This window comes from Ahaetulla prasina, chromosome 6 (assembly GCF_028640845.1).
Source record: "Ahaetulla prasina isolate Xishuangbanna chromosome 6, ASM2864084v1, whole genome shotgun sequence".
NCBI classification, from domain to species: domain Eukaryota; kingdom Metazoa; phylum Chordata; class Lepidosauria; order Squamata; family Colubridae; genus Ahaetulla; species Ahaetulla prasina.
Window position 1 is genome coordinate 51,770,566 of NC_080544.1, and position 12,735 is coordinate 51,783,300.

The 12,735-nt window shown below is 37.1% G+C and overlaps 1 protein-coding gene across 11 annotated transcripts in view; it reads left to right on the forward strand.

The window, feature by feature from the left end:
• The window catches only part of ABLIM1 (actin binding LIM protein 1), a 239,446-nt gene that overhangs the window by 179,354 nt on the left and 47,357 nt on the right, over positions 1-12,735 (forward strand). For 10 of the 11 annotated variants that reach the window (XM_058188298.1, XM_058188302.1, XM_058188295.1 and 7 more), the window contains exons 9-11: positions 3,012-3,059; positions 8,673-8,750; positions 10,140-10,295. In XM_058188298.1, the coding sequence (XP_058044281.1) occupies positions 3,012-3,059; positions 8,673-8,750; positions 10,140-10,295 (282 nt within the window). The remainder of the gene's footprint in view (positions 1-3,011; positions 3,060-8,672; positions 8,751-10,139; positions 10,296-12,735) is intronic. The other variant, XM_058188296.1, reaches the window with a different exon arrangement.

Below are 12,735 nucleotides of genomic sequence, written 5' to 3' on the forward strand. Positions count from 1 at the left end.
AACTTATTTTAAAATATACTCTCAGAAAAGTTTTATATGCAATAGAGAACAAATATTAACTGAGTGATGTCTTTAAAGCTTCTGTTGCTGTTCTGTAATAAATAGATGCAAGGTACTACTTCTTGAGATTGAATATTTACAGTTTCTTGATATTAATTTTAAAAAAGTTTGTAATCTTCTCTGACAAAAGTTCTCAATGTTTAATGTCTTATAAAAGGAACTTGAAAAGCTGAAAAACATGAGTTTACTAGTGCAGGGGTCTCCAACCTTGGCCACCTTAAGACTTGTGGACTTCAACTCCCAGAGTTCCCCAGCCAGCTTTGCTGGCTAAGGAACTCTGGGAGTTGAAGTCCACAAGTCTTAAAGTGACCAAGGTTGGAGACCCCTGTACTAGTGGACCTGGGAACCTCAGAATAATATGGAGTTCATCAAGTGGTTTGTTTGATTGATTGGTAACTTTGATTACTTATAAGAGTCTCTGGATGAAGATTTCAACCTTAAATTTCAGGACATATTTTTTTTATAGGTAGTCCCTTACTTACAACCATTTGTTTAGTGACTGTTTAAAGTTACTAGTTAGCGCTGAGTAAAGTGACACATGACTGTTTTTCACACTTACAATTGTTGCAGCATCCCAATGGTCACATGATCAAAATTCAGACACTTGTCAACTGACTCATATTTATGATGGTTATAGTGTCCCAGGGTCATATGATCACCTATTGTGACCTTCTGACAAGCAAAGTCAATGGGGAAACCACATTTATTTAACAACAGTGTTATTACTTAACAACTGCAGTGAGTCACTTAACAACTGTGGCAAGAAAGGTAAAATGAGGCAAAACTTCCCTAACAACTGTCTCACTTAGCAACAGAAATGTTGGGTTCAATTGTGATCATAAATCAAGGACTACCTGTATAAGTAAAGAAGCTGATGTGGATTATTTTGATTCATTTCATAATTCCTTAGATTAATAGGGGTGTCAAAAGCTCCTTGATGGTGTTGTATATTTTCAAAAATTCAAAGGAAAGTTCAAGTGTGATTGTAGCAGTAGAACCTGTAAATGAAATGTGTAATCTGTTATTCATGAAACATTTATATACATCAGGTGGCTCAGTGGGTAAGGCACTGAGCTTGTTGTTTGAAAGGTCAGCAGTTCAGCAGTTCAAATCCCTAGTGCTGGGTAACGGGGTGAACTCCTGTTACTTGTCCCAGCTTCTGCCAACCTAGCAGTTTGAAAGCACGTAAAAAATACAAGTATAAAAATAGGAAACATCTTTGGCGGGAAGGTTACAATGTTCCGTGTGCCTTTGGCATTTAGTCATGCCGGCCACATGTTCACGGAGACATCTTCGGACAGTGCTGGCTCTTCGGCTTTAAAACGGAGATGAGCACCACCCCCTAGAATCAGAAATGACTAGTACATATGTGTGAGGGGAACCTTTACCTTTACCTTATTTATATACATAAACAAAGTTTAAAAATATAGATTTCCATTCTTTCCCTACAGCCTGTCATTTCTTTAAGATGGTTTTTCGATATGACTCTTGTGCAGTTTTACTCTAAGCATAATAAATTAATGATGCTTATGTTGTGCATAATACAGTAGCTTTATTATATATAATATTTAAATTATAGCTAGCATTCAGTGACAAGTTGAAACAACACCTGGTCTCAGGTCCCTTCTCTTCTTCTCAAATATAGCTGCAGAAACTTTAATTGCTTTTTTAGATTAACTTAAAAATCATTATCTATCTATCTATCTATCATCTATCTATCATCTATCTATCTTTTATTTATTTAATATATTTTCTGCCAAAGTCGTCATAATGTGATTTTTATTCGGACCTGGGCAGTCATACCATTCTATCATCAAAATAACTCAGCACCAAATCCTATGTTAGGATTTCATCTTTTAAAAATTATCTCTAAGCTGCTTTTTCAAAAAGCAACTGGTTTGTTGTTTTTTTAGGAAGATATTTCACTTCATTGGATTCTGTCTTTGGTTCTGTGGAATCTCCACAGACTTTTTTTAAAAATTGCAATTTTTGGTATGGAAATGTTTTTTAACTCTATCCTAAAGCAAGTTAAAATTTAAAGAAGGTCAACATTTTCTAGTTTTCACAGAGGTTAATTGGTAGAGGAAGCAAGAATATGCAGACTAAAGTTTCATTGCTGTACAGGTAGTCCTCGACTTATAACAGTTCATTAGTGAGTTGCAGAGGCACTTTAAAAAATGAATTATTGTTCTCCATATTTATGATCATTGCAGTATCCCCTCAATCACATGATCAAAACCCAGACAATTAGCAACTGACTCATATTTATGACAGTTGCAGGGTCCCAAGGTCTCCTGACAAGCAAAGTCAATAGGGATTTACTTAACAACTGTGGCAAGGAAGGTCTTAAAATGGGGCAACACTCACTTACTAAATACCTCACTTAGCAGTAGAAATTGCGGTTGTAAGTTAAGGACTACCTGTACATCTTCATAAAGATCAGTTATAGCTTAGCGTTAAGGACAAATGCAAGCTACTTATATAAAAAAGATGCCATCAAATTGTTTCTGTAAACCAGTACCGCTCTAAAAAACCAAAGTGACCTTGCTAATTTCCTTTTTGTGGCCCCCAGAAGTTACTTCAGAGTGGGTAGGCCCTAATGTTTGTTTTTTAGTTAAAAATAATAGAATTAGAGATGATTAAGAGGGCAAATGTCTTACATCCTTCTCGTAATTAAAATCCCTTCAAACTGCCTTAGGAAGATTTTTGGTATCTCCCATTGTAGTCTTTGTGTCATATAAAACTGATATCGCCCTTGAAGTGATGGAGGTTCCTGCTGTAAAAGAAAAAAAATGTATCTAAAATGTAACTGTATTCTAAGCATATACTTATGCATGTATGAGTCACACTCTTCCGTATTTAAGAAGCTGTTCTTTGGGCCTGTTACATGGTAATTCTATATGAATGCAGTATGATTGCAAACACAAACCAAGCTGTTCCTTTTTCTTCAGCTGTTTTCACCATCTTGTATACTGAACACCATCAAAACATTAAGGCAGGTACTGTAAACTGTGCTGGATCAATGTCCTTGTATCTATTAGTAGTGCATCCAGTTGGTTTGATGTTCAAGGAATTATTATTAATACAGGGAACTTGCCCTATATAATTCTCCAGAGCATGACTTGAACATCTGCAGTTCAGAGATGGACAGCATCACATCACTCTCACAGAAGGATGTGGATGGCTTCAGTGTTGCCTTGTTTTAGTTTTTTAAAAGATTATCTGTGTAAGTTACAATCCGTGCATGGCAAAATCAGTGTCAGAATAAAACAGAAGTGCTGATTATTGAGCTTTGCTTTTTATTAACAAGGAGGCAAGTTCCTTGGGGTAATGCTGTATATAAATATGCCAACTTTTAAATGCAATGATTAACAAAAATGTTGTGTCAATGTGGTATACTAATTTAGATATTGGATTAAAACTTGAGAAACCCAGATGCACGTTCCCATTTCACCATGGAATTAATATCTTTGGACCAGTCAGCTTCCCCTGTATGTTATTTAAAGATGAAAAGAAGAGGACAGTGTAGTGTAATAGTTAAAGGCATCAGGATAGAAGCCAGGAGACTGTGAATTTTAGACATTCTATAAATATTAATCCAATTAGGTGACTCTGAACCAGTCACTCTGTCTCAGCCCTAGGAAGAGAGGCAGTGGCAAACTACTGCTAAAGTGTTACCAAGAAAATTGCATGTATTTGTCCAAGCAGTAGCTAGAAGTTACTACTGACTCAACAGGACAAAAAATGGTGTGGGGAGGGGGGCATGGAGGTGAAAAGAAAGCCTTGCATGCTACCTTGAACCTTCTCATAGATCAGCAGTCTCCAGCCTTTGAGGCTTGGCAGCCTGGCTGTGGGGGGAGAGTGGAACTGGGCCATATGCACACATGCGCAGCCCTTGCCAAGTGGTGGGCCAGCGTGCCTTCATGCAGCTCGACTTGTATGAGCAGGGGGCCAGGGTGCACATGCACAATTGCCCATCGGCCCGTTGGTCACTCAAGTTAAGATCCACGTGCATGCTGGCCAGCCCCTCACACGGCCCAATTCTGAATAGGCCAGGGCCCAGTGGGTCATGGCTCAGAGGTTGGGGATCCCTGCCATAGATATAGAATGTGGTCTATAGAAATGATTTTATCCTAATATGTAAAAAAAATTTGGGGATTCTTTTGTATAAAAGTGAAATATTGTGAGGCAAGAAATCAAAATAAATATATAAAATATCAGCAAATATAGGTAACTCTCAACTTACACCATTTGTTTAACTACCATTCGAAGTTAGAGCGATGCTGAAAAACATGACCGTCACAGTGTCCCCTTGGCCCCATGATCAGAATTTGGTCTCCTAGCAACCAATGCTTATTTTCGATAGTTGCAGAATCCTGGGATAATGTGATTGCCATTTATGAGCTTTCTAGGAAGCTTCCAACATGCATAATCAATGGGGAACTAGATTCACTTGATGACTGTGTGATTCACTTAACAACCACCATGATTCCCTTAATGACCGTGGGGGGGAAAAGTCATAAAATTGATCACAACTTATTTAATGAATGCTTAATGATGGAAATTCTGGTCCCAATTGCGGCTGTAAGATAAGGACTACCTGTAGAGCTACTTAATGGATAGCACAATTCAAGCCCTTATTTGTAAATCAGCAATTTAAGGAACAGGCAACAATATCGACAGAATCTTACCAGTGTAGTCAGAAGAAATGTACAGTGCCCTCCCATTGTACATGCCTTATTTTACATTTGAATCTTTGGCATTTCATATTTGTAATGTTGAACATTATGTCATACTGATTTTAAGGTTGCAAGTTGAGGTATTCTTTCCTTGGATGGTATCTATTCTATATGGATATTTATTTTTACATCAGTCATACCTGACTCGATGTTCCTTACATTTAACTAAATTTATTTCGCAATTGGTATCCATACATTTGCAAACCTGATATCATTAAAAAAGAATCAGAAAAGGGTTTTTTTTTTGCAGGGGAACATGTCACTCAGTATTATATGGTAGACACTTCTCATTTGCTAGTGTTGCAGCTATTAAGAAATAAGATAAACAAAACAAATTAATGCTTTTAAGTAAATGCATTTCTTAACAATACCAAAACATTTTATAGGATATAAATGACATTGTAGGAGATGGCCAAACTGAGCCCGAAGGTGGGGTCGAACGCATCATCAGTAATGAGTGCCTGCACACCCACAAGAGATCTAAGTCCAGCCCACTTTGAATTCCTTCTTAACTCCCACTTATTTCCTTTCACTTTTAGTATTTCAAATTGTTATAGAGAGTTTAACCATGTAATAAATCTTTGTGTTCATTTGATCTGCCTGAATCTCCTGATTTCCCTGAGGGACGTTAAAGTTTTAGGTTTTCCATATAGAGGAGTTTTGAAAATACTTGGGGAAAAACAATTAAAAGAACATTGTATGAGTTTGATTAAAAGAATGGCTTTCTAGCTGAAGTATCTGAATGAATATAAGAATTAACATTTTAGGAAGAGGTCATTAAAACAAGCAACCAGAAATTTTACATAGTGCAGAAATTATTTTTAAAACTTTGAATATTTAGAAATTTATCGATAAACCCGAAAGTTTTCTTCTGGGTACAAAAATGATACCCAAATAAGTCAAGCCAAAAATATAACTGACAGAAGACTCAAATAACTGTTTAATTAGAGGTCAAATAATAGAAAGTTGATCAACAGATAAAATTTATTATGATAATGGGGGGAAAAAGAATTAGTTGCAAAGCAATCTAATAATATCGTATAGTATTAATTACATCTAGCACCAAATATTTGTTTGCAAAATAGCCAAAATATGACCCAGTAGGAATATTTTTTAATAAAATTCTTTCTTTACAAAAACAAACATATGTTGTTGATATATTTTATGGCATGTTCATTTTGTCTCTCAGTACTGGCTTATGCCTCTGAAGATCATCTTGTTCTTTGTTATAGACTATTATGAAAGAATAACTTGTTCTTTTGCTTTTTTTACCCCACTTTTAAAAAGAAAAAGGAACTAAACAGCAATTTGTTGAAATTGGGAATTGGATTTCCCACCCAAAAATTGGGAGATCTGTTATCTTTTACAAAATAAGGAAAATGTACTTACTGCCTATCTCTTTGCAAATATTTCCACAGTAATGTCTGGAATGAATAATGTTTGCTTTCCCAAATCTTGATCTTTGGTTTCTAGCCAGTGAGAGACAAAGAAAAGTTCAACAAGAGTTTAATTATAAATGGTGTTTGGTTCAAGCAGGAAAAAAAAGAAAAGCACTTATTCTGATTATTCCTTGGACCTTGAAAGAACATTTGCTGAGGGAGGGAATGTGTATATATTAGCAAGGGGATTAGTTGATGCTTGGTAGTCTTCACAATCCAGCTCTGTTGGATCCTACTGCACTATGAGGCAAATAAACAACACTAGTGTTTCGCTCTGAATTTAGATGAGAGATTTGGTGGTCAAGCTGGATTTGCAGTGGGGACATTCTCATCCCATCCGTCTGTTTCGGTGGAAAAGAGTGTTGGCTTCATTTGATCTCGGTGGTATTGTCACATTGGCTCATGGTTGGAGTTACTTGGCATGAAAGAAGGTTACCCCTCTCCCACAAATAGTAATACTAGACAACAGCAGAGAGAGGTTAATAAAACCTGCAAATCTGTATAAATCAAATCAGCAAAAGATAATGTGTTGTTTAAATACTAAGGGGTCCTGCCCCTAAAAGAACTTAAATTGGTTCAGATATCCAGTTAAATTGTTATATTCCTTCATCAGGTAAGAAACTTTTAAATCTTGAATCTAGTTCAGCAGAGCTCTAGTATGAAGTACTTTGTTCTGTGGAAGATAAATCCTTCTGTTCAGATAATCTGAATATTTTGCAATTCTTTTTAATCATATTTATGCATGCTCATCTCTTTTTTTTAACAATTGTTTTTCAATTGAATATATTTGTGTGTGCTTTTTAAAGAAAAACAAAGTTTAGGCATATTGCCAGGATTTTATTTTATTTTGCTGCAATAAAATACAAGCTTTTATTTTTATTTTTTGTTTTTTTAATGGATTTCTCCCCCCCCCCCTTGTTTTGTATGTTCGATTTGTATGTTCCTGAAACATAATTCAATTTTTGCCCCATTTTTATCTTGGTTAAATGTGTAATGGGACAATCCTGGCAAACGTTATCTTGTCTTGCAATACCTTCCTTTCTGTGGATATAAATTCCAGTTCTGAATGAAAGTATTGGGGTGGCGGGAGTTTTTGAGGAATCTTATGAGCAGCCTTCTCCAACCTGATACCATCCAGATGCATTGAATTTAAACTCCCATATTTTTTTGACCACACACTCTGGAAAATATGAGAGTTTACACAATAGAAACAGACTGATAATGGGAGATGTGGGAGAATTGTTCATTCTATGTTTCTTCTTGTGAAGTGAGGCTGCTCCTAGGCAGATCTATGAATTTTGTACCCTGAATTTATTGAGCCACCATACTCCTAACGCAGAGAGATAATAATACTTTTAAAAACCACAAATTTAGTTCAGGTACAATTTGAAAATTCTGTCTAGACTGCTTCTTTCATTTGATATATCTCAATGAAACAGATAAAACTAGGATAAGGTAGCTAGGGGACAACCTGGATATCTAATTGTAACTACCGTATTTTTCGGAGTATAGGACGTACTTTTTCCCCCTAAAAGAGGGTGAAAATTTGGGTGCTTCTTATATACCAAATGTAGCCCCACTGCTGGCCCCAACCCTTTGGCCTCTGCCTCCCAGCAATTTACCTCCTTGCAGCAAACAGCAAACAGCTTCAGCACAGCCTGATTAGCACAAGCAGTTGATTGTCGATTGGATCGGCCTCCCAACTCTCAGCTGTTTCAGGCTGCAGGGATTGCCATTGCCTATTGCCGGTGGCCTCCCCTGTTTGCTGCAAGGAGGAAAATTGCTGGGAGGCAGATTTTTTTTCCTTGTGCTAATCAGGCTGTGCTGAAAATGAAAATGAAACTAAAGCAGGCTGTTTACAGCAAGGAGGCAGAGGCAGGTTTTTTTTTCTTGTTTTCCTCCCCAAAAAAGGTAGGTTGTAGTCCAGAGCGTCTTATACTCCGAAAAATATGGTAAGCAGACCTTTAAATGATGCCCCAAAATAAGGAGATGAAATACACCATCCAGTTGTTCCTGTCTTCCTGCCTCTTCATGCTCAGTTAGGGAATTCCATGGAATGACCAGGATAAGAGAAGAGAACAAATAATCCACAAGAGCAATGCCTGCCAGATCTGCTTATTCAATCCAGTCTGAAGTATTGAGCTGTACCGGTTGTTCTGCAGACTTGCAGGAGTAGGCAATAATTGTCTTCTAAAACTTTGGTGTTTTTCAGTTCCCCTTGTGTAAGACTTAGCATGAAAAACTCTGCCAGTCCATAATGCTGTGTAACTTTTCTATAAAGATAAATCCAATCTGCTTTATAAGGCAAAAAAGTTTTAGGTGAATTTTACTTTAAGAAAAAAATGGTCATTTGAAAATGAGCTTAGCTTTGAATGTTTCAAACAGGATATCTAACCCAACCAAGTTTTTACAGTGTTTTTTTCCCCTCTTACAGCCTACCCGGACATCCTCAGAGAGTATTTATTCAAGGCCTGGATCCAGTATTCCTGGTTCACCAGGACACACAATCTATGTACGTATACTTTAATAAAATGTTTTATTAATTAGCTTTTGATTTAGTGTTGTGTTTTTAGAGATGTACTTATTTAGATGTATTATTATTCACGAAGAAAAGCAAACAGTTCATGACCCGGGAATTCAGAATTATTTCCTCATGTTAATTCCTTTTTATCAATTAGATTTTTTAAAAAAATCTGCCATAATGATGTGTCTTATTAAAAAAATCTTAAGGCTCCTTTGTAAACTTTTGATTTGTTGTTTGGGCGTTGTCAATAATACAGGTGGAACTTAACTTACAATTGATCACTTAGAGACCACTCAAAATTATGACCAACTCTCCCAAAAGTACTTATGGCTCAGTTCTGAGGTTCTGACAGCCACTGCCTCTTCAGTGTTCACAATTGCATTTTGGATGCTTGGCAACCAGCCTGCATTTATGGCTGTTTGCAGCATCCCATTTTCACATGACCAGGATTTACAGAGTTTTTTTGCGGAAAACCAGCATTTACTTCTGGTTTTTAGCAAAAATGTACCATAATAAACAATGAGTTCCTTTAACAGCTGCAGATTTGCGTAATGATTGCAGTTATTCACTTAACTGCAAAAAAAGTTGTAAAATTGGATTGGTCACATGCAGTATGACCATCACAACTTTACGATTGTAATGGGCAGACTTCATTACAGTTGTAAGTTAAGGGCTACCTATATCACAAAGCTATAATTTAAGAATATTATTCTATCCCCTAATGAGTGGCTGACAAACAAAACTGGGAAATGTCATTTTTTATTTTTGTCTGAATGTGATGTTTTCTGAAGTTGGCAAAATAGAAATTGCTGTGGGCCATCAAAATGAGTATGTATATGAGTGACAGCTCAATATGGTCCCCAAATACTGTTCTTATAGGGCTCATAATTAATCAGTTACATGATACTGATACCTGGATGCAGCTCATAGTAAGCCATCATTATTTTGTCAATAAATAAATCACAGTTGCTTAGCATTTAAAATTCACTGTGTCATAAACTGTGCTCCACTAACTAGCCATGTTAGTCAAACAATAAAATCCATGGAGATTTTTCTCCAAACATCTTCAGTGATGGATGTGGACCACCAATTTCAAGCTACAAAGTATACTTTGAAGGGAAGTCATCGTATTTCCACTTTTCTATCCTCTGGTTGCTGATTTTTTTTACACTTCTTTGCTGAATTGATGATTCAGTCTTAATGGAATAAAAAGGGGCCATTTGATAGAAAATGAATTTAGGGAATGGAGGAGAAAAAGGGGTGGACTTTTTGGTGGTTTTTAACAGCATTTGTTTTTTTCACAAGCAAAATTTAGAACTGGATGTTATTCAAGTGAATCTACAGATTTGTGTTTATCTGTGTTTTTTTATTTTTTAGGCAAAAGTAGACAATGAGATCCTTGATTATAAGGATTTAGCAGCCATTCCCAAAGTCAAGGCCATCTATGACATAGAGCGTCCAGATCTGATTACTTACGAACCTTTCTATACTTCTGCCTACGAAGAGAGACAAGAAAGACAGAGCCTTGGAGAGGTAATGAATTGGAAGTTCAATTTTGAAACCAATTCACTTGGTTTGTAGCTTAGCTCCTGTTGTTTTTCTAAACAGCTGATGCAATGGTCCAAATGGTACATATTTCTCAACTTATTGCTTCTTTATAGCTTTGAAAAAATGTGAACATTGGACTCTGCTATTTCACTTTCCTTTTTGATTAATATGTGTCCCTGTCCATCAGAGCTCTTTCCTCTCACCTTCATGCACATGCTTGATGGGTGGTAGCCAGCAACCTCTGAGTTTGAAGCACTCAGATGGGCATCAAATGTTCAGGATCTACTTTCCCTAGAAGTGGCATAGATTCTTAAAGAAATACTGCTATGCAGGTAGAGCATCGGTGTCTGACATGAGCAGTAAAATTGTGTCTGAGTACAAGAAAACATTATTGTAAGAATGAGTGCATGTTTCAAAAAATATATATATATATATTTTTAGGTACATGAGATCTCTGTGTTTGTACAGAAACCATTTTTACATTAAACCAGCTATGTCAATCAGAATGGAATAGCATTCACCCAGAGATCAGGATGTCTCCAACCCTTTCAAAAATAATATTGATGACCTTGATGTTTCTCCTTGAGCCAGGAAATTAACCAGATCTGTTGGCAGATTACTTTGCTTCAGTCTTTCTAGATTGAATATGGAATATTTGGACCGAGACATAAACTATGTTTATGTGTTGTTATTAATGTTAGATTTATACATAAATGAACAACAGAGAAAAGAAAAACTTTGATATTCATATCATTATCCTAAATGTTTTGATCATATGTATTTCTTGGAAAGATTGTACCTCAGGTTCACTGCACAGAAATGTTTTCGCAGACTGCCACCTAGTGGAAGCCAAGAAATATAAATATAAATATATATTCAATAGTAAAATAATATATATATATATATATATATATATATATATATATATATATATATATATATATATATATATATATATACACACATTCATACATATATATATATATATATGTTTTCTGAGGTTTTCACTGGTGTTTGTATATAGGTCTTTGGTTGTTGGGTTTTCTCCGTGTAAAATTGGAAGTGTCTTGGCGACGTTTCAAAGTCTCATTCGTCATCTTCAGGCTTCAGCTTCGTGCTTCTGGGAGCAATGTGTGATCGCAGCTGTTTCTTCCTTTTAACTGCTAGTGGGGTTTGAACTGATTGGGTGGGAGCTTGGCTGTGCTCTGATTGGATGGGGTTTTCTGTGCTCTGATTGGCTGGGGTGTGTCCTGTGTTGGTGGGGGCTTGGTTGTGCTCAGTCTAGTCTGTGCTGCAGGGGATTTGAGCTGGTGAGATGCATAGCTGTTGTTTGGCTTTGTGGTCGTGCTACATCTTCATAGTGGGTGTCAGTCTGCTGCATGAATGGATTGGAGGGTTTGAAATGGCTAATGTTGCAGCTGCGGTCTGGCTTCTGGTCCTTGGTCGTGCTTCATGATCAGTGTGGGTTTGGGTCTGCTTTCTGGGTGGATGTGCGGTGGTGACATCCTGTGTGGACCTTGTGAGTGTGGGTCTGGTGTCATTCCTCGTGTTAGGGACTCGTTTGTCAATAAGGGCGGGTTTCCAAATGGCTGGTAGGCGGGAGGTGTCATCTCGTTTGTTCATGCTGTGTGGGCGTTTTTCTATCTCAATGGCTTCTCTGGTTATTCTGTTGTTAAAGTGTTCAGTTTTGGCGGTAGTTCTGGTCTTTTTAAAGTCAATATCATGTCCTGTGACTTTAAAGTGTTGGACCAGGGAAGAAGTTGGTTCCTCTTTTTTGAATGAGTTCTTGTGTTCTTCAATGCGTGCACTTATTCTTCTGTTGGTTTGTCCAATGTATGTGGTGGGGCAGGCGGTGCATGGGATTTCATATACTCCTTGATTTTCTAACTCAATTTTGTCTTTGGGGTTTCTTAGGATGGTGGATATTTTTCTGTTTGTGCAGAATGCTGTCTTGATGTTGTGTTTGTGGAGGATCTTGCTGATTCTGTCTGTGGTGCCTTTTATATATGGGAGGAGGGCTGTGCCGTTTTCTTGTTCTCTGTCTTGGATTTTAGTGGGGGTTCTTTTGGATTAGCTTGGTAATCTTATTTCTTTGGAATCCATTGGATGTTAGTACGTTAGTGAGAGTGTCTAGTTCGGTTTTAGGTGTTGTTCATCAGCTAAGCATTTTGTTCTGGAGATGAGTGTCTTGGCTACGGAGTTGATCTGTGCTGGGTGGTGGTGTGAGTGCATGCAGATAGCGGTTTGTGTGTGTTTTCTTCTGGTAGATGGTGTGTCCTAGGGAGCCATTGGGTTTCTGTAGACTAAGACATCCAGGAAGGAAGTTGGTTATTAACTTCTGTTTCCATGGTGAACTGTATTTTGGGGTGTAGGCTATTGAGGTGTGTGAGGAAGTTGTCAAGTTTTTCTTTCCCGTGTGGCCAGA